Source organism: Brassica napus, chromosome A1, assembly GCF_020379485.1.
Source record: "Brassica napus cultivar Da-Ae chromosome A1, Da-Ae, whole genome shotgun sequence".
NCBI classification, from domain to species: domain Eukaryota; kingdom Viridiplantae; phylum Streptophyta; class Magnoliopsida; order Brassicales; family Brassicaceae; genus Brassica; species Brassica napus.
This window is the reverse complement of record NC_063434.1, coordinates 7,516,550-7,541,936: the sequence shown is the minus strand read 5'-3', so window position 1 is coordinate 7,541,936 and position 25,387 is coordinate 7,516,550. Positions and strand designations below refer to the sequence as shown.

Genomic DNA, 25,387 nt, shown 5'->3' with positions numbered 1-25,387 from the left:
CTACGAGTTAGAATATATAGTGAGATTTCTAACTACTTTTTTTTTGCCAATGATTTCCACATTGATATTTTGTCATCTCACGTGGGATATGAAAGATGATTAAAGCAGATGAGGAAATAAAATAATGCATGAAGAAATCCCGTAGAGTCTTTGTCTTCTTTCAATTATTTTTTGAGTCTCAGAATATGGTCCCTAGAAACCCTCGTAGGGTCGCATTCTTCTTTTAATCTTTTATCATATGTGTAAAAGAAACAAATTAAACGGTTCTGTCGATTACTCACAGACCCGGCCATGGGCTAAAGCCCGTAAAGCAAGGATTTTAGGCGCCGAGATATATATATATATATATATATAATTGAGGCGCAAAATCGGTATAGGATGCTTTGGTTTAGTGGTCTGTTCTCATGCATCTATGACTAGGGAAGCCATGCTTCGCCCCTCATTATCTACTTTATATTTTATTTTTCGTTTTTAAAATAGATAATAATTAAAAATATTAAATATCCGATCTTAGCAAAACACGTGCTCAACTATCTAACAACTTTAACTTACTTATAAAACAAATAAGTTTTTTTTTTCTTTTTTGTTTTTTTTATTCATAAAACAAATAAGTTAATCCAAACCTAATTCCTTTGTTCGATTATACCTTTCTTCTATCTTTGATGCATTTTCTCTACCGTCCTGAAGTTTATGTAATATTTTCATGGAGTTACACAAGAAAACTTCTCCTTCTTAAATTTATTTTCTTTGGTTCTAGGTTTTTTTCCTCCTTTTTCTTTTATTTTTTCGTAAGTTGTATCAGTTTTGAAAAGAAAAATAGAAATATAAATAAACACAAAAATCTCTCTAGTTTCATGAATAATGTATTGATATATTTTTTTCTCTTTCGTAAAAATTTAGCTTTTAACAATATTTTATTTTCTTATTATAAATTTAAATATTAAATAATTTTATTTGAGGGACAACATTTTTTTAGTAAGCTTTAGATGCTATTTAAGTCCGGACCGGCACTGATTACTCATAGTATCAAAGCAGAAGCAAAGATTTCCACGTACATTTTTTTTTTTGTCTCCGTCTAGCGAAGAGAGGAGGGAAACCACCCATTTTTATTGTTATTTCTCTATTTGTTATAATTTTGGTCGGTTAGAAAACCATCTCTTAATGTTGGATATATAAATGAAAAATATTATAATATGTCCAAATATATATATTTTTAAATTGTTGTTTCGGAACAATCAGTTTTGATAGCAATCTTGTAACTTTCAATAATGGACATATTATAGTATAATAATTTGTAAATTTTTTGGTCAATTACATACCGGGACCACTCATCAAATTTTCAACACTCATTTATTAAATCATATATAAGGGGAAATCACCAAGTTTTTTTCTAGACTTAAGCAGGACATAATATTCTATAAAACTTAACTAGATTTTGACCCATAGTTTAAAAACGCAGATTTTGTTCTCTTTTTAAATTATATAAAATTTGTTAATTATAAGATTATGTGTTTTTACATAAGATAGTCTGATACATTTAAAATTGTGTTGATTTTCTTTTACGTTTGAAAAATAATAAGAGGTGTTAGATATGCTATAAGAAGTTGTATATTTATATTTACAGAAATTAACTTTAGAAAAATATTTTATTAATTTTAAATTTATTATAAAGTATTTATATTTAAAAATATAATACTAAAGATATTTCACATTGCATATTTTAATTAATTAGATGCATATATTTGTTCCAATCATAGAAAAAAACATCTATAAAAGGTTGCCAAAAATGAAAGTTTACGATTTTTTTTATTCCCCATAATTAATAAAATACAATACACAAAGATACATCACTTAATTTTTATAACAAAATTTATATTAGTTTCAATGCTTTATTATCCATAAGATTAAGTTTATGTAACTGATTATAAATACCAAATTATTCAAAAAAGCTGGCTAAAAGGGAATTTACGATGGATATGCTAAACTTTTACCAAAGTAAATGCAAACTAGGTAGTGATCCGCGCTTTGCGCGGGATGAGATTATTAATTTTATATTTTATAAAAAACATTAGTTCTGTTTAAACTGGATAACGGTTCGGTTTAACCATGTTTTTTTCTGTCTTTAGTCTAGTACACTATAATTACCATTTGAAATCCATATTTATTTTGTTTTGTTCGCTTAAAATGTGTGAGTTTTATTATTTTTTGGTATAAAACTCAAAATTATTATTATTTGTTTGGTTTAATGTTATATGCATTTTAGGCTGTTTTGATGTCTAACCAATGGTTTCATTTAAAAATTTCTAAACGAATGAAAAATCAAACTAAATATAAATAATAGTTGAAGAAAAAAGACATCTAATATTATTTTTGTTGTTTGTACAAACAAATTAAAATGACATTTTAAAATTATGCTCACGTATATAAGATTATCTAATATTATTTTGCTGTCTAAAATTTCATATATGTTAGACATAGTATAAAATCTGTATATTTATAATCATTGGAATTTTTTTATTGAGTTTAATAATATAAAATTTATTAATATTATTTTTATCTAATTTATATTTAATAGTTATTTTTATTTACTTTTATTTTCCCCTAACTCTAATATAATTTATATAGTAAAATAATTAGATTTTGAATGAATACTGATATTTCAATCTTTTTATTTCTATGTTATTGTTTACATAAATGGATATTAAGAATATACACAAAATAATTTTACTACAAATGGGCCGTTGTAGTTTTTAAACCCACCATACAATAATAAAAAATGGGCCATGTATATTCGATTGCTTTTGTTTGATATCTGACCCATTACAAAAAAAAAATCAGTTTACTCGTACCGATTAAGAAAAAAAACTTTACTTTCTATTCGGCCATTTACCGTCTGCAGCTGCATCTATTTGAAGAAAGAAGAGCAATTGCCGGCTTGTTAAGACAAACATCTCGCCTCCTCTCCGATCTGTCACATCAGCATCCTCCTAATCGGTGTTGAGATCAACCTTTACAACGAACCTCCTTCCACAATCGATTTTACTTTTGTGAAGTCATGGAAGAAAGTCGCGAACATGGACCTACTGTAGACTCGGTCTTCATTCATGAAACTTGGTCCATCTACTGTGTCTTCGATTCTGACGCAAATATTCGTCAACTTCGTCCTCCCTTAAGCATCTGAAATTTCTGAGATAGAGGTCAGTTTCCCATTTTAGTTTCTTGGCTTTGATCCATCATTTTGTTCTATTAGTATGCATCTGGTTGTTTGATTTCATCTGTCAATAAGCCATCTAGATCAATGCTATTCTAAACTGCGAAACTTAGATTTCGAAATGGAAGGTCTTCGAAAACTAAACCATTCGAATAACACCCTACAAAATAAAAATCAAAAATAGAAATTTAGAAAGAAAAAAAAAGCATACAACATTTATAATATTTCGTTATATGAAAAGTAAGTATGCATTGGAATCGATTAGAACCATCTCAATTGTTAGAGCACCAGCAGCAGAATACTGCTTCCAGAGACGAATGATCTTTAACCCTAATTTTCAGCATTGACTTAAATGGTTACAAATAAGACACATAAGTTACTGCAGCCATTATAGGAGAATGAGATAAACTTGTTAAGGTTTCGGGTGTAGTGAATAAATAAAATTATGTGGAGCAGCGAGTTTATATAAGTTTACTAATAATTCAATAAACATGGTTTATCAGTATAATATCGTATTAAATGGCAAATATTTTTTTTACCTTGCCAATCACTCTTAGATATATAAATTGCCATAACAAAAAAAATATGAAAAATATGTCATTTAATATCATTAATTTACCTTGTCAATCACTCAAAAAAATATAAATATTATCCAAACCTTAATGCTAGCCGGTTTCATTCGGGATGGGTACAATTCATTGATATCGGTTTAAAATTCTTAACCATATTATTAAAATTCACGTGTAATAAAATTGTAGTATTTCATTCGCTTTAAAATTCACGTGTACTACGTGACACTGACTCGTAGAGCATGCTTGACAATGGGAGACTGTAGTAAAAACTCTTACAGTTTGTATACAACTTGTTTTCATTTGTGTCAAAACTGTTATCGTTTGTGAAAAAATGCTACAATGTCATTCATTGATTTGAGACTGTCCACGATACAAAGGAAGAGTGTCTTGTATAGAATGGTTGACAGTGTGAGACTGATGTAAAAACTGCATAAGAAAATAGATGAAGCTTTGCGATAGTAAAAACCAGGCCATTGTTTCATTCTTCCTTATAGACAATGCCATGGCTACTACAATAGATGATGCTTGCAGTAATAATTCTCATTGTTTGTGTAAAAAAATTTGGGCTTGCATTATCTTTCTACTATTAACAATGCAATAATTTGCTTCTTCCTTATAGACCGTGATGCTCGAATGTTCTCCTCTTCTTCTCTTCTCCGCTCTGTTTTTTTTCTAATAAACGTCTCAGCCAAGTACGCTGCAAAGTAAGCATATCATCAAGGCTCACGCTCTCTAACTGCTGATCGATTACATTCTAGCTCAGTTAGATCTCTATATGTTATGTTATTAAGCCATTGTAACATCCCAAGGAGGAAACTGAGAGGGATGATTGATCATCTACCGTCACTCGGCAAAAGAGTTACACTGGCTTCAACGATCTCCCTATTATCCCGCATCAGAAAAGCAATGATACTCTCGAACCGGACACATGTTCTCGCCGTACGCTATGACCGAGTGTCTTGTAGAGAATTGCCCACGCTACAACGTGAGAGTGACGTGTATAGAATGCTTGACAATGTGAGACTGTTGTAAAAGCTATTATAGTTTGTGTACATAGATCCTTTGTGTGAAAAAAACTGTTATCGTTTTATCTTCAAGTATATCATGATTCAAACTTGATAATTATCTCCAAATTTGCTTATAAATAGTTGGTTTTTACTGACGAAATTGTCTCACGTTCACGTCTTGTTTATATTAGTTTTACAATGATACGACGTGGTTATGCTTATTTAAACCAGATTAGGAAACTAATTTTCTTAAACACGTCACCATAATTAATTTCAAATGACTGTGAAGCTGACACGTCGACAATGTTGTGTGAATGCATTAAAGCCAATGCTTCTCTTTTAATATATAAGGGATAGTTAATTAAAACTTATGGTTTTATTTTGATATGTAAAGAAAATTGTTTGGCATTAAAAATAACCTAGATCTTGATCCGCGCTACCGCGCGGATGTTGGATTTAACTTGCGTTCATATAAATTTATAAACCGTTATTTTATAAAATATTCATTTATATTTTTATGTTTTGTAAAATATATTCAGTGTAAAATATATTATATTATAATATAGATGTTTAATAATAATTTTTTATCTGTACGTATTATTATATTTATAATTTTATAACTTGATGCAATTTGATGTAATTGTAATATTTATATATTAACCTATTGATTTTTTTGTTTATTTATTTAAAAATGATTTAATTTTTTACAGTAGGTTTTTATGAATTATCATTAATTTTATGATATTTGTTTTTTTTTGAAAATTATATTATAGCAGATTAATATATACTATATATTACAGTTTGTGTTTTTATTTTCAGCAAAAAAAATAACAATTCATTGTAATTAATTAATTTAAACTTTTGATTTTAAGTGAAGTGGCAAATTTGTAAATAAGAAAGACATATAATGGCTAAATGTGTAAATAAAAAGAAATATTTAATATATTATCCGTGTTTCCAAACAATTCTCATTTAATCTGTTATCCAAGTTTCCAAACGACATAATCTGTAAATGAGAAAGAAATACACTGACTAAATATGTAAATAAAAAAAATATTTAATCTGATATCTTTGTTTCCAAACAATTTTCATTTAGTTTCCAAACAGTACCAAAAGGTACTTCAATTTTAATAATATAGATAATATAGATATATTTGTTGCCGTAGATATAGTGATATCTCCTTTTTTTTCTCACCCATAAACTCACATTCCTTTAACACTTCAAAACCTCTTTCACAAGTCATACCGTGTGCAATTATAGGCTTCGAATTTTACGAACCGCTCCGTCCCGCACCACATTTAACAGTAACAAAAATTTCTACATATACCATATATCTATACGTTTTTATAATATAGGAATTAGATGGGTCTTGTGATTGGTCAAAAAAATCATTATTTCCAATTGGTTGATTAAATAGCTGCTAAAAATATAGTTAAAAAAACCGGAATGGTATGACATGTAAATCTTACAATATTAAAAGGAGAATATAATGCAAGGAGAGCTATGCCACATAGGATTAAAAAATCATCCAATAAAAACTTTCCATTTTCCCATGTCACATTTACTTCAGTCGAATATAAAAAAAAGGCTATTTGTCTGGGTTCATAATATTTCGTCATGGCCCGTTTAAACTCCACATCTCCCACACGGCCATACCTAATCTTCGACGCAAGCAGAGATGGACTCCAGCTCTTCCACTTCCTTGCATATTCGAATTTAACACCCACTCAATCCCAATCATCATTCAATTTTGGTCTTTACTCCTTTCATCCGAAGAAACATTATCATTCCGACTGTTTTGTCACCTTATATAAACCCCTTACCACCAATCTTTTCCCTTCGCAAAATTCACCACGGCAAACATATACAACAAAGAGGCTCGAACGTTGCAGAGAAGCAATCAAATATCGATTCACTGAAGACGAATCTTGATGAAATCTCGGCGTCCAGTATATAGCTGAAGAAACTCACTGAGAGTGGATCAGACTCTCCATCCTGTTTTTAAAACTTAGCCACTTCGTTCAGATTCTAGGTTTAACGTTAAGATCCGTATGAAAATTCATCAAATACGGTGAAGGAATAGAACTTGCGAGCTGGAATCGCGAACCGTCTTCTCTGCAGAGTAATATGGCTGAAAATGTGAATCCTAACGAAAGTGTCTTTCTGATTATCAGGTATGCTCCCTTTTATCCTGGAAACAATACCTGTAACAAATGCTTCAGAAGTTCTTTCCATCTCTCGATGGGTTCTGTTAGATAGATTGAAAGATATACTTATATTCCTAATTCAATTCCGTTAGGATACTAACACAAAGCGTAAATAGTATTGGATATATTAGTAATTCATTTTTCTATCTATATTTAAAACACAGTGACTGCTGTGTGTCTGTAGGACTATTTCACCGTGAAAGATGATCCTGTTACACCAGATCCTAATGAGAAGGAAGATGATATCTTTTATTACTCACTTTGTGATTTTGAGGTTTGCCTTTTTCAGAACCACTTTTGTTATGAAAGTTAGGACTTCTTTAGACGGTTTCTTTGTGTTTCATTTAAGTAAAACGCAGTATTAGCATTGCAGGCCATGTAACTGATGTGTTGAAGGGTTCGCCCACAGTTGCAGGGTAAGGTTTGGTGGTTTAACACCTGAATCTAAAACTCTGCTGTTTTGTTTGTTTGTTTGTTTATCTATAAGCTTACTCTTTGGATGTTTGGTGTAATCAGTGTCTCAATAACTGCGTTGGGAATATGAACTACGACACTTCCATACTTCTAATGGTTTTTGTTTTGCCCATGGTTTGTACAGTCTCTCTCAACTACTTAAAACAAAAACCTATAGCTCATTCAAGTAACAGCATTGATTGTATTTTGTTGCAACAACTAATGATAGAAGGTGGAACAGCGAATGCCATATTTTTCAGATGTTTTGTGGCAAAGAAAGGGACGGAAACTAAACTCAAGAGAAGCCTCATGTAATGTTCCCTAGATGGTGGACTCTTTTAATGAGTTGAGATTCATCTTCAGATGAAAACTCCAATTTTGAAAGACCAAGGCAAATGTTGATCACAATGTTTATGTTCAAGAAAGCACATGAGATGAATACATAACTCTTTTTCAGTTGATATTTTCCCTTCAAATATAGTATTCGTGTCTCAACAGAATTAGCAGAGACCATCCAGAAATATCGAAGGAGATGGGCTTCCAACTTCTTCCTGCTGATCAACAAGAAACCAAGTTACCATAGAAGCTAATTATTTGGTCTCGAGAATGCAGACCTTTGTGGAAGAAGACATGCTGTTTTATTTTAGGCCAGGAACCAATGGAATTAAACTCAGAAAATGCTTTACGGTCCTTAACTTCTGGTCTACTGCCTGGAAAATGTAGTGCTTATGTAATTTGTTAACGCATCGGATCGGAGTGTGATGAGATTGCAATTGACAAATTACTAACCAACGTTTTAACCAAGGAGAAACCAAATCCAAGCTACCGGTTTAGCTGTTTTACTATTTACTCTTTATTTATTTAAACTCAAATAACAAAGAGAAAGACTTTGTCTCCAACACTCAACTCTAGCACGTTTAGTTTTCCTACACTTCACGTACCCATTTTCTTCATGTTTTATAGGAACTATAGTCTATAGTCCCATATCTTCTATATCTAAATCAATGGAAAAATCTAAGTTACGTATCTTTCTGTCTAAATCAGAGGAAAAGTCTAAAAAGAAGAATGATAACTACCCAATATAAAAGTGTGTTCTTAGTTTGTTCTTGAACAATTAGGACTTTAATATTTTTTGTTCGAAGGACTTTAATTGGTATCAAACTACATGTTTCTAGATCAATATTAGGTGATCCTATAAATGGGCACTATCATATGGTAACAGCTAAAAAAACTTTTACCATAATAAATTTTCACAATTAGGATTGACTGTCAAGAAAAAATTAATAGGTTGGCAAACTAAACAACTGTATAAAGCTAACAATTATAAACTCCCAATAAAAACCAACTGTATTAATCAACATTTTCTTTGGGAATTAATTAATTAACACACAAAGAGTTACAATTATTTTAAACAACAGAACTGATAGCCCAGTGTTTTATTTATATATAAACATTTTATGTTTTTAAATATTAGATATTCAATCAAATTTAAACATTCAATCCAGTAAGTCATTTTAAATAAGCATATAATCTAGAAGAATCACATTTACTAGAAAAAAATACTCACTTTTTCATAATTTTTTTCTTTTCAAAAATTAATAAAATATACATATAAATTAGTGTGCGGGTTACACAGTGTCGATTCAGAGAACTTCTTCACCTGATTGTTAGTAAAAATAGATATTAGCTGGTTTTAAATTAAAACAAATTTAATTATTTGTAAATTTAAACTATTTATTCAACCTCTTCACCATTATCTATATATTAATATTAGTAAGATAATAAAATTTAATAATTTCATATTCACTGTTAAATAAAACAATACAATAAAAATAAGTTCAAATTTGTCTAATAGTTTTATATCTATAATCAATCTAAATATATATATAATATAGATTAATTCACATACAAATGATAGAATAATACAGTTCTATTTATACATATAGTACATATAGAAAAAATCCGGGCGTAGCCCGGAATAGCCTCTAGTAACTATAAAAACCAAGAGCAGAATCTTATAACGGATTCTTCTTTAATATTATAGATACTAGGTGGCTTCACATCCCGCGCTTGCGCGGAGTCAGTATTTATTATATTTTCTTGTTAGTTGGAAGTTCTATATTCTTGGTCAAATTGTTTTAGTTGTGCTATTTCTATTTATTTCGGTTATTTGACATGTGACCACTGTAGTTACGTTAACTGTTATATCATAACCATTGATCTTATTATTTCGTATTCTTTTCAAATATTTTCTCATTAGTTGGACTTTGGTCTTTAATCTTCTACTTCTGTTTTGTTTGACGTTGTCATAATTCCCAATATTTATTATCGAAGTAGATGCCCTTTTCCTATAGAAATTGTGATTACAGTTAATTGTACATTCGGGATGATGACTTCCTGTGTGACATTGACCAAGTCTCCAGACCACCATCTTCCATGTTTTGGTACTTATGCTCATGCTCATGCTCATGCTCAGTGTAGTTACTATACAGATGAATGTCATATAAAATCTATCATTGAATTGGTCTTTTGTAACGTTTGCCCATGTTTTTTTTTGTAATGCTTGTCGATGGTGAGAAGAGTCATTTCTCTCAATGATTCGTGTTTCATGCGTTTGTTTTTGTAATCTATAATTTTTTTAAAAAAAGTTCCTCCTTGTTTACAATGGTCTAATTGTTGTTACACTTCATGCATAAATAATATTGCGAGAGAAATAAATAATAAGCACCATTCCGTCAACACCATTGTTATGTGACTCTTCATTTTCCAGTTTGTTCATCTCTTTTCTTTTCACTATTTGTGCTTCCTCATCCCGTTCATCTAATAAGTTTTTAAAATAAAAGTGTAAATGGTTCAATGTAGTAGCTTTTAAATTTGTAAACGACTTATCAAATGCATATCAGAGCAGGTCATTCCGTAATTTCTCTAGTATTCTTTTTCAGTACACAACATCCAGCAAAAACATAGGTAAACTGAATAAAAGTTTGGCAATCAAAAATTTATTGAATTGTGATCTAATTTAAAGGAAACGCATAAACTTGAAAATAAGAAAAAAAAGTACAAATTATTGTATCACATGCAGTGCCGGTCCTACAAAATTTAAGACCAAAAGAAAATTAAAAAAATTAGCCACTTTACTGGGGAATCAAACACTGGCTGGGGCAGAAGAGTTTGTAAACCTGAGATTTTACCACTAGACCTAGAGAAACTTTTGAAAATATGTGTCATGAAGCGGTCGGAAGCCACTGGGCTTGGTCCAAGGCCGGCTCTGATCACATGCATACATTAGATATCCAACCTTAAGCTAAAAGTTCTTAGAATCTTACTTGAATCTATCTACGCCGGCCGGTTGGTTCAGGGTAGGAAGTGCTATTGACAATAATTATTCAGTCCGATCTGATTCAACATGCTTTTGAGCTATATATATGACACTACCTATCACCTATGTGCTTTGAAATAACTAAGAGAATAATATCAATGTACTAGTATAATATAAATTTTACACCAGAGTCCAAATAATTTAGAAATTAAAAGACATTGAAATTTATTAACTTTATTTTTAATGTAAAATACATCAAATATTGCAAACAATGAGAAAAGATTACACGATTGGTGATTAGTGCACCAAATTATTTGTTACAAATACGAAAGTGTTGATGACTTATCTCCAATCAATAGAACACTCGTTTATTATTAAAGAAATTAGAAAAAAGGTTGCATATTGACCCTTTAGTTGACCCCGTTGACGTCTTCGGGTGAAGCTTCACCAATAGTGATGGAGTGGCGTTTACAAAAGCTCTTCAATCTTCCAAATGCATCCTGCAGAGTTGCACTATCCATGTCGATAGAATGCCTCGCCCAGTTGGTCACACCAAAAGCAACCCCTAAACCAATCCAGCCCACAACATATATGTTTAAATGTTAAAATTATAACAGAAAAAAAAAATGATTTGATTTTTCTTTAATTAATGATAAACCGTTAAACGTTGGACATAGGTAATGTGATGTTGATTAATACCTGGTAAAAGGACGAGGTTTTCCTCAGTAGCAAGCTTTTCACAGAAGTCTTCAGCATCTTTAATGTCCACGAAGCATGATATGTTCAGCTCGGTCTGCGAGAAGAAAAGAAACAAAATTAAATTTAATGAATGATTTCGAAATAGTTAGAAATGATAAAGAGATATAGTAATGATAATAGAATACCCATAAGAAGGTGCATGCTTCAGTTTTCTGGTAGCAGGTGAGGCAAGGTATGCCCTTGACCACAGAATATGCATAATCGGCTTTATCTTTCAGATATTTCTGCCTCCTAACGAAGAAATCTTCAGGAGTTTTGTCCAAGATGGTGGGAATAGCCGCCTACATTATCGATAAATTCGCCATATGACAATAAGTGGAATAGTCCGTTACATTTTGTTTTATCTGGTTAAAAAGGTGTCCCAAACCAAAATGGAAAGTCTCGTACCTGGATCACCGTTGGTGGTTTAGAATTTATCTCAAGAAATTGTTTTGCAGCATCGAAGATCTGTCCATATATAACAAGTTTTGGTCAAAAAAAAGTTTTGGTCAAAACGTTAATAAGAATGAAAATGTCTAACTCTTAATATCAAACATTATACATAGTAATTTTAATGATACATATCCTAAAGAGTGATCGAGAAAAATATATAGATCGAACCTTGGTGGTTCTAAAGACACCATCTAGGTCGTGCAGCGCTAGCCAGCCAGTACGCCATCCGGGGACAGTCCATCCCTTGGAAATGGACCCGAGGGTAACCACCGGTACAATCGACGAAAATTTCGCCATGGGGACAAAGGGATTACTCCCAAACACAGTCCATCGAAACACTTCGTCAGAAACCACCATTATCTTCAGTTCCCGAGCCAACTCAGCGATCTATGGTTCATTAATATACATACATGCAGTCACAAGATTAGAACAAAAGGTCATGTGATGTGAATACTTTTATCGTTAATTAGATTATATGTAAAAAACACCTCCTTGAGATGAGCTTCAGTGTAGATGTTCCCAATGGGATTGTGCGGGTTGATTATAAATATCGCAAACGTGTTCTCATCCACTTGCGCTCGGACGCTATCAAGGTCAATCTCATAGTCCTTTTCAGGGACGAAGTCGTATTTGCGGACCTCAAGTTTCTTGTAGATGGTACGGACCATGTCCCATGGGAAGCCTGGCTTGGGAAGCAAGACGTTGGCATTTGGTTTGGCCAGGATATCAACCGCAAGCTCGATGGCTTGTTTGCATCCAACGGTCATAAACACGTCATTAGCTGTCAGTTTGTTCGGAAGATCTCGGTTTAGGTACTCCGCTACGGCACTGATGAGAATAGCAAATATTAATTATGAGACAATTTTTGAAACAATTTTTTTTTTAAAGTGATAAGTGATACTTATATAGTTTTGTGTATATAAAACACCTTTTGGCCGCTGGAAGGCCTATACTGGGTGCGTAGGCGTTTCCTAATCCGCAGAGGACGGAATGAACAACAGCCTTTTCAGCGGTATGGCTGGTCTCAGCGGTTTCAACTCGAGGAGGCAAAATGGGCTTTCCATTAGGATCGCAAAGAGCAAAGAGCTTAGAGGAGTAAGCGCTTAGCGCGGCAGCTGAGGCTTCTTTGGCCGCCTCGCTACCACTGAACTGCCAGTCAACGTTGCTGTCGTTTGCCATATTTATTGAGACTAGCTTTGAATTTACTGTTTTTGTCTCTCTAGCTGAGATTGTTGTTTTTGGTGATTACTCGCATCGCTACGAGTGAGGTTATATAGTAAAAGTTTCCACATATATCGCATTTTTCTATAGCTGGATAACGTGCTAATTATTCAAATGAATATAGTGGGAGAAAAACAATTAGTATAGCCTCTACGCGTTAGAACGTGGGTTTCCGTCGATTAAGGTGGCTACAATTATATTTTTGTAAACGCATGATAAAGTTGTTGTTATAAAATATTTGAGGAACGAATACGTAGAAGAGGTACATTTCGGTCTTCCAGGAAAACCATACTCGTATAAAAAAGGTTATATGTGTTTCTGTTGACTAACATATAAACTTATTTACTGTTCTTAGAAAAAATATTTATACAAAATAGTAATTTGATTTGCCAATTTTATAAATATGTCTTATATATTAATTGATAAAAATTACAACATTGTTTTGTAACCACGTGTCACTATTAGAATGAAATTCAGAATTTTTAAAGAAATAGGTTGGTTCATCTTAACTTATATTATATTTGGTACAAAATAATATTCTCGCACTTTCCTTAAATAAAATTTACGGAATTGCCTAATATAGTTAACATATATATGAAAATTAATGATTATGAATAATAAATATTTAATAATATATATTTTTTTGTATCTCAGCTCTTTTTTGTTTAATTTTATATTACTAAAAGATATTAAACAACCACATTAACCATATAATAAAAAAATATTTTTTTTCTTATATGTTATATTTTGAATTTTAAAACGACTATAAATTACTAAAAATGTTAAATGTCTCACACTAAAATTTTGTGATCAATGGTTTAACTTTTTATGGTAATAACAAGATACAAATGATCATAAATCGCATGAATATGAAATCTCATTTACTAGACATTCATATTATATATTAATACAGTTTACAATTAAACTATATAACATAGAAACATACCTAAATATGATAATTTCTAAATTTGTATTGAAAAAGTATTAAAACCTTAATATTTAAATTTTGAAATTTGTATTCAAAAAGTCGCACATTATAAATTTTGTGTTTATCACATAAGTATAAACTAGATTTTAACCTGCACACTCGTGCGGGTAACATTTCATTAATAAATATAAAATTTTTATATTATTTTGTATATAATAATTATGATAATATTTTGCTGTCATTTTAAAAATAATTAAATAGATGATATATAGTTCTAAATATTAAAATTTAACATATGTCAACAATTTTAATTCTTGTAAAAATTATTACATAATTTATGAATATTAATCATTTTAAAAGGTGAATGATATTTTAGTCACTTTAAACGGTGAATAATATTTTATTTATTTATCTTACTGAAATTTGTTTTTCAAAATATATTGGTTTACCGATTCAACATAATTTTAATATGTTTGCAAAAAAAACATAATTTTAAGATGTAATTCATTAATTACTTCTATTTTAATATAATGTAGAATTTACTTATAAAATTTATAAAATTAGCAAAAAAATCATTATTTTTTTATAAGAAAAATTAATTAAAATTACTTTATAATAATATTATACTACTAATTTCGAAATTAATCAGTGCATTAATTAAAAGAATATTTAAAATTTTAAAAAGATTTTGTTAGATTTTTTCTCAACAGATTTCGTTATTCCTAAAACAAATGTTTAAATTTATAGTTAAAATGGATTTGTTATTAATATCCTTATAATTATTTAGAAATGTTATACATTAAATAAACTAATGTAAACAATAAAAAAATTATTTGAATATATGGACCGAGACTTCTAGTATGACTATTTTGTAATAGATAAAAATAATACTTCTATTTTAATAGAAAAGATTCTTGATAATAAATATTTATATTAAAATATATTATATATATATATATATGTCTATGTCATTGAAATTTAGTTTTATACCTTATAAAATAAATAAAATGATTGTTTTGATTTATTTACTAAATAAGTATCGTAAATAAACATGATGTATTGTTTTGATTTATGTGTTTAGACTAATTTAATTATATACATAATATGTAACTGAATACAAATAAATAATAATAGATAAAAGTTATTTTTATATATAACATTTATCTTGCGTAATTGGGCGGGTCTTAAGCTAGTAATATAAGAAAAGAGAAAACGAGCATCAAAATACCAAACTTACTCAAATTTGCCAAAACAAATATAGACTTTCCCTTAATAAAAAAAATACCAAATTTACTTTGACCTAGCCAATTTAGGTACCAATAATAATAATTATAATAATAATAATAATAATAATAATAATAATAATAATTTTAATAATATTAATAATAATAAGACTATTAAATAATATTTATAATTAATTTTTAAGAAAAATAATTTTTATTATTTTAGTATATATATTTATGATTATGATATAATTTAACACATATCACATTTTTAAATATACAACTACCATGTGTCACAATCATGTTAATTAGCAATTTTGAAGAACCAAACTCAATATAATCTTTTATAATTATATTTTCGTTAAAATTTTAGAAAAGAAAAATTATAGTAAATAAATTGTTTTCAAATCTATTTTTAGGATTTTTATAAAGGAACATTTCTAAAAAAAATACTACTAAATATATTTTATAAATCGTTTTTGCTATTAAATAATTTTTAAAAGTAGTTTTTTTTCAAATTTGTTTTTATTATCTTATTATATATATATTAATCATTATATCTTTAAACACATGCCACACATTATTAGAAGAAAAATTATAATATAATAATCTTTTGCAATTATCTTTTTATTAGGATTTTAAAAATGATAATAACTTGACAATTTTTTGTTTCATTTTTTAAAAGATATCGAATTTGAAATAATGAAATTCTATTGGTTGGTGAACCCAAGAATAACTCTATTTTGTTTCCTTTTTTTTTTGATGAAAATTTTGTTTCTTTTTTTAAAAGATATCGAATTTGAAATAATGAAATCGTATTGGTTGGTGGGGATGAACCCAAGAATAACTCGTTTAGGTATGAGTTAGTCAAAGATAATTGTCATTAGTCGGTGTTTACTGTTCACGTTTACAGTTCCCAAATCAAAATTAGAAGAACCCTAAATCAGAAATTGATTTCTCAACTCTTTATGCTTTCTTTTTGCTCAGAATCCAAATCAAGTATGTTATGAACAATACGAGAAGGAAAAAGCTACATGTCCGTCGTCAACAAGGTCGAGAACCCGAACCTCCACATGTGGTTGATTGCAACGAAATTGAGGGTCGCAAAGAGCAGCGTGAACCTGTACCCGGTTATAATTGTGAAGCCATTATTGATGATTCTGATGATGAGTTGGTAAAAGAAGTTGAAGAAAATGTTGTCGAAGAAGAAGAAGTTAGTGGCATCTTATATATTAAAATAGAAGTCATGATTTTAGAAGTTGTCACCAAATGTGTAGTGGTTTAATAGTGGTATATATTTTCAACGTTAAACTATATACTTGAATGTTTATAATTATTTCAAATATAATAATTTTATATACCACTTTTCTATACATAAAAGTGGTATATATTTTCAACGTTAGTCATATACTTAAATTGGCCATGACAACTCCAATATATATCACTTTTCTATACATAAATTATTGTTTTTAAACCACTACACATTTGGTTAATCATAATATATGGTTAAATCTTGGAGTTGTCATGGCCAATTTCTCATCTGGCTCAGGTTGCCAGCAAAAGAAACCTATCACGTCTGAATTATTTATTGGCAATGCGAACGATATAAATCGTACAAAATCTCTCTAAAATTTTCTTAATCTAATTCCAAACAAACCACCTAATAAACTAATAAATCTAATAATGATCGACTTGAACGCATGATACTTATTAAATTGTGTGGTTGATCTGAAGGCATGCTATGCTCATATTTTCAACTATACCAGGTTATACATACAAATACCAAACAATTTTACATCTTTATTTCATCATAGTATTATTTTATTCTACGAACGTCTAACCTACTTAAAATTACTTTTGGCCTGGTTAAATGCTCTAAATTTCTTGAATCTCAAGATTTTTATGTCTAACATTGAGCAAATAATTTTAAGATTATCTTGCCTTGGCCCTGTAAAGAAAATAATCTAAGTTAGATGTGATCTATTGTTTATTTAGGAGCGCGGATAACGTTCAAGCACGTAGCTCTTAAACTATTAATCTAAAGCATTGCGCACATTTATTAAACAAATCTACGCCAAACAAATTATAATCAAATCTACAATATAAAGGTTTTTAATAAAGTTTTCGTCGATGTGGTATACTTCTCAAGATTAATTCTCACAAATTTGAGCTGGTGAAATAAGATGAGTTGATGTGAGCTACGAGGTCTTCTCACAACCAATTTAATTTAGATTTCAAGGGTTCATAATGAAAAAAAAAGGGTTCATAATGAAGTCGCTGCATTCAACGTGTAATTACTATTACGCAAACTCTTTATCCCATTACAATAAAGTACGATTGAAGAACAGACTTAAAAGATCAGGATGACTTGGTACACAAGAAACAACGAAAAGATCTACTTTTGTTTCTTTGCTTTTCTTCGTTTGTGTAAAGACTGAAAATCTTTAGCTTAGGTTGGAACAAACATATCGCCATACTAAATTTCTTTTGTATATTATACATATTATTTTCCCTAAATTAACGCCATTCACGTTAAATATGTAAATCACCTTGTATACGATCACGTAATGTAACGCTACAAAGGATGACAAAATCGTTGAAGTACCAAATATGCTGTGTAAAGTTACAATATATCAAGAAACCAAAATAAAAGAAAATATTACTGATAACATTGCAGCATCGAATAAACATTCTCCTTATCTTATAGGCTACAAATCCATAAGTTTCATTACAAAATTAATAATAAAGAGGTAACCAAAATAAAACCGAGCATAAAATAGACGATACACGAAAATAGATAAATAATTATTAAGATTAGAATTGGGCTCAACCGCTCAATCCGTCTTATGACTCTTATTTTTGCTAAAGTGTTGGCTGAACCGCTGTTCGGTCGGAGCGAAAGCAGTGCCATAGATAAAGCGATATGAATATGATCAACGCAGCTACGACTGCGATAGCGAAGATGAAGCCACGATCCATACTGTTTCTTTAGACACACGCACCAAAAAAACTTCTTTCTAACTTTCTTTTCTGCGTTTTCTCTTTTTTTCTCGGGTGCAAGTTTCATTTATATACATGTATTAACGCAAAAAGTTTACATTTTTTTTAGACCAAAATTTTTTTTTTACATTTTTTCTCTTTACAAAAAAAAAGTTTACATTTTTGTAAATACTTCGGTGAAATTTGTAAATTTTACATTTGATTTGTTGTTAAGGAGAAATAACTAGAAAGATGAAAATCTTACCTTTAATTAAGAAAATTCCATAAAATATACTAACTTAAGATGTTAGAGCAACTCCAATGGTAAAACACCATGAGAGTTTCTAAATAAAAAAATTATTATAATTACTTGAATTTGTTTTATTATTTCAAATCAATTAAATCACCAATTTCTCTTCGGTGAGTGAGTGATATAATATTTTGTTGGTGTCAGAGCAGTTTCTAAAAACCTCTTAATATTAGAACTTTTGGTCATTTTCTCTCCTATTTTTTTTTCTTAAATGTTTAGAACTTCTCTAAAAATTGTTGTTATAGGTGCTCTTACCATATTAATATATTAAATAGATTGCTACTACGTACCACTTTTAAAATACCAACTTTTGTACACCCATAACAATACACTAACTTGTAATGGAATTTTACATTTTATCTTAGAAAAGACCATTAAAATATATGAACTAAATTCTTTTACCATTTTAATGTATCAACTGTAGATGCTATGCGCACTGTCATAGATAAGATGATGCGCAATCGATCGCATATCATCCCTCAAGTACAGAGCTGGTCACAAGCTTGTCGGACTTCTTCAGCGTTGGTTTTTGCACAGTCGGAACTGTTCTCAGTTTTTTTTTCAGTTATTCTCGTAGCCTAGCAAAATAAAGTAGCCACAGGTAGTCTTAGTATTCTTTTATAAATGATAGTTCCCTCAAAGGATGAATAAATTTGAAATTTCATCAAAAAAATGTATCAACTAAACGAAACTCTTGTATAATCCCTTAACTCATCACCCATACATTACTGAAGACAGTTCAAATGTTTGAAAACTTGACCAGAAACTTGAAAGGGATTTGAACTCATTATCCATTTTATAGTCTCTTGTAAACGTGTCCAGACAAACCCATATCAAACACTTTAGAACAGTTCTAGACTGTAAGATGTGTGAAAGATTGTGTAATCATTACCAATGCAATTTGACATACAAGTTCATCTTCCCTTGGTAGAAAATCTCATATACAGTTGCCTTTGGCTATTTAGTTTTGCGGATATAGTTTTAACAAGACACTTGAGAATAGTGATCTGTGAATATTCAGATGAAAACATCAAAAAAGTTGTGAAGAGACATATTTGACAAAAGCAAAGAAACCTTAGGATCCTCATTACATGAAGGAAAGGGACCAAGTATCAAAAAGGAAGATTAGATCTCCCATTTCTTGAGCTCCATGCCATCCGGACGAGTGCTCTCGATTGTCTTAGCCCCAACCTCTTTCCAGTCTATTGACAGCACTGTTCCATTTGATTCCACCTCTTCATTGTCCAAAAACCATAAATAAGTCATCAGAAACTCCATTAACAAAGAAACACTAAAGAGTAAATACTCACAAAGGATTTGCTCATGGCACGTCTCATATCCTCATCGGCATTCAAATATATCTCACGTAAAGACTTGTTCAAAGCAGCGTCTCCTTCCAGCTTCTCACCCTTCTCCTGTTTCTTCACTTCGGCTTCAAGCTTTTCCCAGTCCTTCACTTTCTTGGAAGAAGGATACGCCGGTCTCTTTGAAACCTCTGGCACCATTATACAAAAGTTTCACTTGTCAAAGAGACTGTGGTCTCATCAGAAGATGAAACCTAAGGAAACAAGAAGAATACAAAACTTGATAAGACATTTGGCTTCGGAAAAACCGTTAGCCCTTTGCCGTGTTCAAGAGAGGCCCTTGTGATGATCTCTGCTTTTGCAAGACGGATCTCGACTTTGGTTGATAGTACTTCATATCTACACTTCGCTGGTACTATCTGAACACAGAAACAAATTAAATGGCAATACAATATGTTCAAGTCAGATCACTGATTCGTTTGATCGATCAGTTACCTTTCCAAACAATCTCGGCTGGAGATGATACGCTTCATCCTCTCCAGGAACATCAATCACAACACTCAGCTGGTTACTTTAATATGTATATGGATACAATTTTTTATTTCAAGTTTTTAGAATATTTTTTTCATATTAGTTGTTCAATCTAACATGTGAAATGCAGTATTTTCTATCAAACATATTAAATGTTTAGTGTGGTGACCGGTATGGATTCAATGTGAAGGATTTGGTTACAACTATTCCGCATGTACAAATACTGTTACAGAGAATGTGCATTTAAAAGGAGGAAATTGACACTAATGTGAGGGTATATGGATTATTGGATGTACAAAATTCATATATTCGGCGAAACTAAATATTAGCTATGATTAACTGTTGGCTGGATAAACAATTTGAAGTATAACTAACAATTAGCTGGCGTTTAAAAATCGTAAAAATTGGAAAAATACTTGAAAACAATAATACACTATTTTTACGACTATTATTATCATTTTTTACCTTATTCTACGCAGGATCTGGAGCTTGATGGCGATGACAAGGATGAGTACGACGGTGAGGCTTGATTCCGAGCATGAAGAAATTGGTAGAGCAAGGCACTGAAGGTTTGAGAAGTACGCCGTGCGAATCTCGGAACACGAGCTCGACGTAAACATAAGTGAAAGGTGAAGCACAGCTGTGAAAGGGATACGCTTGACGGGGAAGATCTACATTCAGACGCAGCGGTGGACAGAAGAAGTCGGAGCTCAGGTTCATGGCGAGCCTTGCAGACGCTGACAAGTGCAGCTTGACACGAAGAAAAACTCAGAACTTGGATCAGTTAAGGTTGAACAAGAAAAGTTAAGAGAAGTATTTTTTTTTCTTTGTTTTGTTCGATTGAAAGTAATTTCTGATAACATTTTACATATTGTAAACAGAGAGAAGCAATTAACATGGGATATACATATATTGTTATATTTTTGCATAAAAATAAGGAGAGAGAGACGTAGATACACAGGTCTAAATCATAGAGGCATTTTGGTCTGAAATTTAATTATACAGTGTCATAAAAGTTCATTTTCTAGATTCATAAATTACATTGTTTTCCTTGTACATGGACTGCAATTTCTCTTTAAAAAGTCGGTGAAAAGCTCTCTCAGCTTGACAAGTAAGCATGATGCACAAGATTGTCATTTAATCAATACTCCAAGAATAATATATAGGAAATGTACTAGTATAATATAAATTTTACACCACAGTCCAAATAATTTAGCAATTAAAAGACATTGAAATTTATTAACTTTATAATTAATGTAAAATACATCAAATATTGCAAACAATGAGAAAAGATTACACGATTTTTTTTTTTTTTTGGTAGGAGGCAGGAGACATGAGTCTCCTACTTTTTATTCAAAAACTAGAAACCAAATTACAAGCAAATTTGCCGAGGTCTAGACACCCCATGACAATCCTCCAACAAAACAGAAACAACATTTTCTGGAACAACCTCAAATAAATGAAAACCAAAAGGTAAAGAAAACGCATAGTTAGCTAATTCATCTGCTAGATGATTAGCCTCCCTATATATGTGAGAAATTTTGACTGACCAGTCTCTTGATATGAAGCCATAGCACATACGTACTAGGAATGACAGAGGATTCGAATCTTGGATCCCTGTCTTGAGAAAGCCCACAACGCTTTCAGAGTCAACCTCCACTTCCACTTTACGAAACCCACGATCCCAAGCGATACACAGTCCATAGTATACTCCCCACAATTCCGCTAAAGTAGCTGAAAAAATGCCAATGTTAAGCGCAAAACCTCCCTGCCACATCCCGCTCTCATCTCGCAGAACCCCACCCGCCGTAGCAAAACCAGAATGCCCTCTAGACGTTCCATCGGTATTCAGTTTAACCCAACCATTAACGGGTCTCAACCATGATATATGTTTCTCCACACGTTCTCGGGCTACCACGTGCTTTCGAAGCTTCACATTAGCACTTATCACTTCCTGAGCTTTATCTTTCAGGAACTGAACTCTATCTCGACATTTTCCTTCCTCACCAAAGACGTAACTGCATCTCCATTTCCAGCACCACCAAACTGTTAGAGCAAAAAGCGTAGGCCATAAGTCTCTCTGTTCCGACGTCTTCCTCCCTAGATTCTCAAACATCCATTCCATAAGAGTTTGGTTAAAGAATCTTGGTTGTTTAGATGGTGGGACCGTTCGCGTCCATAACCCCGAAGCTGCAGGACAATCACGAAGAACGTGAAGAATAGTTTCCTCACCGCCTTTGCACAATGGACACACACTATTCTCAGTCATGTGTCTACGTTTGCGTTCCATATTTGTCATGATAGCTTGATGAGCTACCAGCCATAAGAAGACTTGGACCCGTTCTGGAGCAATAACACGCCATACCTGACTATAAAACTCCTCCATATTCGGTCTCAGCTCAGCATCTCTAGTCAAAGAGGCATAAGCAGACGTCACCGTAAAAGATCCATCTTTGCTTCCTCCCCACGACATTCTGTGAAAATATTACACGATTGGTGATTAGTGAACCAAATTATTTGATACAAATACGAAAGTGTTGATGACTTATCTCAAATCAATAGAACACCCGTTTGTTATTAAAGAAAATAGAAAAAGGCTGCATATTGACCCTTTAATTGATCCCATTGACGTCTTCAGGTGAAGCTTCACCAATAGTATTGGAGTGGTGTTTGCAAAAGCTCTTCAATCTTCCAAATGCATCCTGCAAAGTAGCACTATCCATGTCGATAGAGTGCCTCGCCCAGTTCGTCACACCAAAAGCAACCCCTAAACCGATCCAGCACATACTTGCCTCGTTTCATTAAATTGTTAGATGATACCCGCCTTGCGATTGTAGAAACTAAGGTACAATACGATTTTCTGGCATACAATTATAAAAACTTACCTTAGATGATCTATCGTAATTAAGATTTTAACGCAGCTTGCATAATGCAAATAATGGTGGAGCAAATTGCCCATGATTCAAACGTGATTTAGAAGGACGAAATTGATTGATGATTGGGAAAAAAGAAACTTCTAATAATTTCGATATATTTTAAATTACAAATTTGGTAAATTGATGGTAATAATACGTGATTTGTGAGGACTTGACTTTTGTATATAAGGAACGTAAATTAAGGTTCAAATTATTGTAATCAATTAATAATCATGAACTTTCTTGAATTTGTTCAATTGCGATTGATAAAAGAAAATTTGCATTAACTATTTACAATATTAAGGTAATTCTTGACTAAGATTAGAGCGCAAGTTATGTGTAATATTCGATTTAGTTACGGCTATTATTTTGAATCATATGACCACACGGCGATTCCTTTTTAGTATAAATATACGGTTTCTATAATTCAGAAAACTCACCACACCTTTCTTCTCAACTTTGCTCATATCAAAAAATTCTCTCAAGCAATCAAATGGATGGCTTTAACTCCGTTTCCGATTTGAAACCATTCAAGACATTGTTTCTTTTATATTTTATTAGTCTATTGCTTATGTTTCGCTTAATTTTATATTTATAATCTATTTTATGCAAACAAATATACAATTTTTTTAAAAAAAATTTGCAGCTTAATTTAGATTGAAATACTAAATTTCGTCTAACCCTTACTTTATAATATATAGTATTTCTTGTTATGACTTTAATTTTTTTTATGACTACAAATTAAAAAGTAATAATATCTTGAAATCTATTTACTCCGCGCAGGAGTGCATTATCATCTAGTCACCTAGTATACGATCACGTAATGTAACGCTACAAAGGATGACAAAATCGTTGAAGTACCAATTACTGTTGTGTAAAGTTACAATATATCAAGAAACCAAAATAAAAGAAAATATTACTGATAAACATTGCAGCATCGAATAAACATTCTCCTTATCTTATAGGATACAAATCCATAAGTTTCATCACAAAATTAATCATAAAGAGGTAACCAAAATAAAACCGAGCATAAAATAGACGATACACGAAAATAGATAAATAGTTATTAAAGATCAGAATTGGGCTCAACCGCTGTTCGGTCGGAGCAACAGCAGTGCCATAGATAAAGCGATATGAATATGATCAACGCAGCGACGACTGCGATAGCGAAGATGAAGCCATGATCCATACTGTTTCTTTAGACACACGCACCAAAAAAACTTCTTTCTAACTTTCTTTTCTGTGTGTTTCTTCTTTTTCTCGGGTGCAAGTTTCATTTATATACATGTATTAACGCAAAAAGTCTACGGCTGCAACTGGTAAATTGTTTTAGGAATGTATGGAATAAAAAGAATTGGAATATATGGGATACAATGGAATGGAATGACTAATTTGAGGGATAAAAGGAATGAAATATATATTTTGCATCCAATTATATTTAAGTTATCTCATTCTACTCATTCCTTCCATTCTTCAACTTTTTTCATCATGAAAGAATTTTAACGTAATTACAGTTTTTTTCATTCATCTCACAGAAATGAGTGGAATCAAAAAGTTTGCTCTTTCCTTGTAACTGGTATTTTTTATTTGGAATTCTTATGAATGGCTAATTCCACATAATGTCATTCATAAAAATTACATTCCAGTTCTCTTTACAAAAAAAAAGTTTACATTTTTGTAAATACTTAGTGAAATTTGTAAATTTTACATTTGATTTGTTGTTAAGGAGAAATAACTAGAAAGATGAAAATCTTACCTTTAATTAATAAAATTTCATAAAATATACCAACTAAAGATAACTCCAATGGTTAAACACCATGAGAGTTTCTAAATAAAAAATTATTATTATAATTACTTGAATTTTTTATTATTATTTCAAAGCAATAAAAGCACCAATTTCTCTTCGGTGAGTGACATTTTTTTTGTTGGTGTCAGAGCAGTTTCTAAAAAACTCTAATATTAGAATTTTTGGTCATTCTATATATTTATTCTTAAATGTTTAGAACTTCTCTAAA

General features: G+C 31.1%; 2 protein-coding genes and 1 long non-coding RNA gene across 3 annotated transcripts; 1 reads left to right on the top strand and 2 right to left on the bottom strand.

The window, feature by feature from the left end:
- The first annotated feature begins 693 nt into the window (after positions 1 to 693).
- LOC125578461 lies at positions 694 to 10,190 on the top strand. Its single transcript, XR_007316572.1, has 2 exons — positions 694 to 3,197; positions 7,183 to 10,190. It is a non-coding gene; the product is annotated as an uncharacterized LOC125578461 (long non-coding RNA).
- A 14-nt stretch (positions 10,191 to 10,204) lies between these two features.
- LOC106374529 (probable aminotransferase TAT4) lies at positions 10,205 to 13,593 on the bottom strand. Its single transcript, XM_013814536.3, has 7 exons — positions 12,890 to 13,593; positions 12,450 to 12,789; positions 12,130 to 12,348; positions 11,917 to 11,976; positions 11,655 to 11,810; positions 11,470 to 11,563; positions 10,205 to 11,335 (listed from the first exon to the last, which is right to left on the bottom strand). The coding sequence occupies exons 1-7, from the start codon at positions 13,138 to 13,140 to the stop codon at positions 11,181 to 11,183; spliced, it is 1,275 nt and encodes a 424-aa protein (XP_013669990.1). The 5' UTR covers positions 13,141 to 13,593; the 3' UTR covers positions 10,205 to 11,180.
- A 6,154-nt stretch (positions 13,594 to 19,747) lies between these two features.
- On the bottom strand, positions 19,748 to 21,077 carry LOC106358987 (protein SGT1 homolog A). The gene is made up of 5 exons (XM_048735591.1): positions 20,923 to 21,077; positions 20,422 to 20,497; positions 20,207 to 20,345; positions 19,929 to 20,117; positions 19,748 to 19,857 (listed from the first exon to the last, which is right to left on the bottom strand). The coding sequence occupies exons 1-5, from the start codon at positions 21,075 to 21,077 to the stop codon at positions 19,748 to 19,750; spliced, it is 669 nt and encodes a 222-aa protein (XP_048591548.1).
- Positions 21,078 to 25,387: the final 4,310 nt, after the last annotated feature.

Coding starts and splice junctions, on each gene's coding strand:
- LOC106374529 (XM_013814536.3), bottom strand. CDS start 13,140: ATGGCAAACGACAGCAACGTTGACTGGCAGTTCAGTGGTAGCGAGGCG. Junction 11,811..11,916: donor AACCACCAACGGTGATCCAG/GTACGAGACTTT, acceptor TCGATAATGTAG/GCGGCTATTCCCACCATCTT. Junction 11,564..11,654: donor AAGCATGCACCTTCTTATGG/GTATTCTATTAT, acceptor TTCTTCTCGCAG/ACCGAGCTGAACATATCATG.
- LOC106358987 (XM_048735591.1), bottom strand. CDS start 21,077: ATGTTTACGTCGAGCTCGTGTTCCGAGATTCGCACGGCGTACTTCTCA. Junction 20,346..20,421: donor AGCCGAGATTGTTTGGAAAG/GTAACTGATCGA, acceptor TTCTGTGTTCAG/ATAGTACCAGCGAAGTGTAG. Junction 19,858..19,928: donor CATGAGCAAATCCTTTGTGA/GTATTTACTCTT, acceptor TGGACAATGAAG/AGGTGGAATCAAATGGAACA.